Source organism: Kryptolebias marmoratus, linkage group LG9 (genome assembly GCF_001649575.2).
Source record: "Kryptolebias marmoratus isolate JLee-2015 linkage group LG9, ASM164957v2, whole genome shotgun sequence".
Classification (NCBI taxonomy): domain Eukaryota; kingdom Metazoa; phylum Chordata; class Actinopteri; order Cyprinodontiformes; family Rivulidae; genus Kryptolebias; species Kryptolebias marmoratus.
In genome coordinates, this window is record NC_051438.1 from 27,756,396 (window position 1) to 27,757,744 (window position 1,349).

The following is a 1,349-nucleotide window of genomic DNA, read 5'->3' on the forward strand; positions in this document are numbered from 1 at the left end:
CATGTCCTGCTGTCCTCATGTATGTCCTGCTGTCCTCATACATGCCCGGCATTAATGTCTTCCGTCCCTCTCCATGTCTCTCAGAGACGTTTTGAGGACAAACTTTGACCTGAGACGTGTCTCTTTCCGTCCTCCCCCCTCCAGGGTCCGAACGCTCTGGTGACGTACACCATCCTGAGCGGGGCGGACGACAGCTTCCGGATCGACCCCGAGTCCGGCGACCTGATCGCCACCAGGAGGCTGGACCGGGAGCGGCGGTCCAAATACTCGCTGCTGGTGCGAGCGGACGACGGGAAGCAGTCGTCCGACATGAGGCTGAACATCACCGTCAAGGACGTCAACGACCACTCGCCCAAGTTCTCCCGGGACACGTACTCCTTCGACATCCCCGAGGACACGGCGGCAGGTGAGGCGGACGGAGACCGCGGGGCTCCTTTCAGACCCGACTCCGGGTTTCTTTTTACGTTCATTAGGACATGAAAACCAACCTGGGTGGAAAAGTAATCACCCCTTCGGTTAAATCAGGACTGAACTTTTCTTTTCTTTATTTTGGAAATCTGAGGGAAGTTTGGCCGCATCAATCGAGCCGTTATCCACAAACAGGTGGTGGACCTTCCAACCAAAATGGCTCCAGGCGCCATCGACGGCCCCGCAGGCCTCATTAGCCTCAGCTAAGATGTGAACGAGACAAAATGTCCTCCACGGGTAAATGTTCTGTGGAAGGTGTCCGTCTCGTTCCCTCTGGAGCGAAACCTCCTGCTGAGACATGGTGGTGGTAGTGTGATGGTGCGGGAACCGTGAGTTCTACTCCAGCAGACTCCAGGGGTTCAGGGGGGTGATTACTTTTTCATGCAGGACCAGGTTGGTGTGGAAAGTTCAGGTTCTCCTTGTTTCACGTTTGTTTGCGTCCTCAGGCTCCATCGTGGCGGCCATCTTGGCCAGCGACTCGGACTCGGGCTTGAACGGAGAGGTCACCTACTCGCTGGAGGAGGACGACGAAGACGGGACCTTCCTCCTGAACCCCGTGACGGGGGTCTTCAACGTGACGCGCCCGCTGGACTACGAGACCCAGCGCTACTACGTCCTCACGGCGAGGGCTCAGGACGGCGGCGGGCAGGCCGGCGCCGTGCGGGTCTACTTCAACGTGCTGGACGTCAACGACAACCCGCCCGAATTCGACACCGCCTCCTACAGCACCTCGGTGTCCGAGGGTCTGCCGCCGGGGTCCTCCGTCCTCACCGTCCTCGCCACCGACGCCGACGACGGTACGTCTGAAAACCAAACAGGACCAGGTTTAGAGTCCTAACAGGACCGGGTTTAGAGTCCTAACAGGACCGGGTTTAGAGTCC

General features: G+C 58.6%; 1 protein-coding gene across 1 annotated transcript in view; it reads left to right on the top strand.

Moving 5' to 3' along the window:
- The window catches only part of LOC108249952 (protocadherin Fat 4), a 91,584-nt gene that overhangs the window by 50,098 nt on the left and 40,137 nt on the right, over window positions 1-1,349 (top strand). The window contains exons 3-4 of the mRNA XM_037977269.1: window positions 145-406; window positions 915-1,265. Coding sequence (XP_037833197.1) covers window positions 145-406; window positions 915-1,265 — 613 coding nt within the window. The remainder of the gene's footprint in view (window positions 1-144; window positions 407-914; window positions 1,266-1,349) is intronic.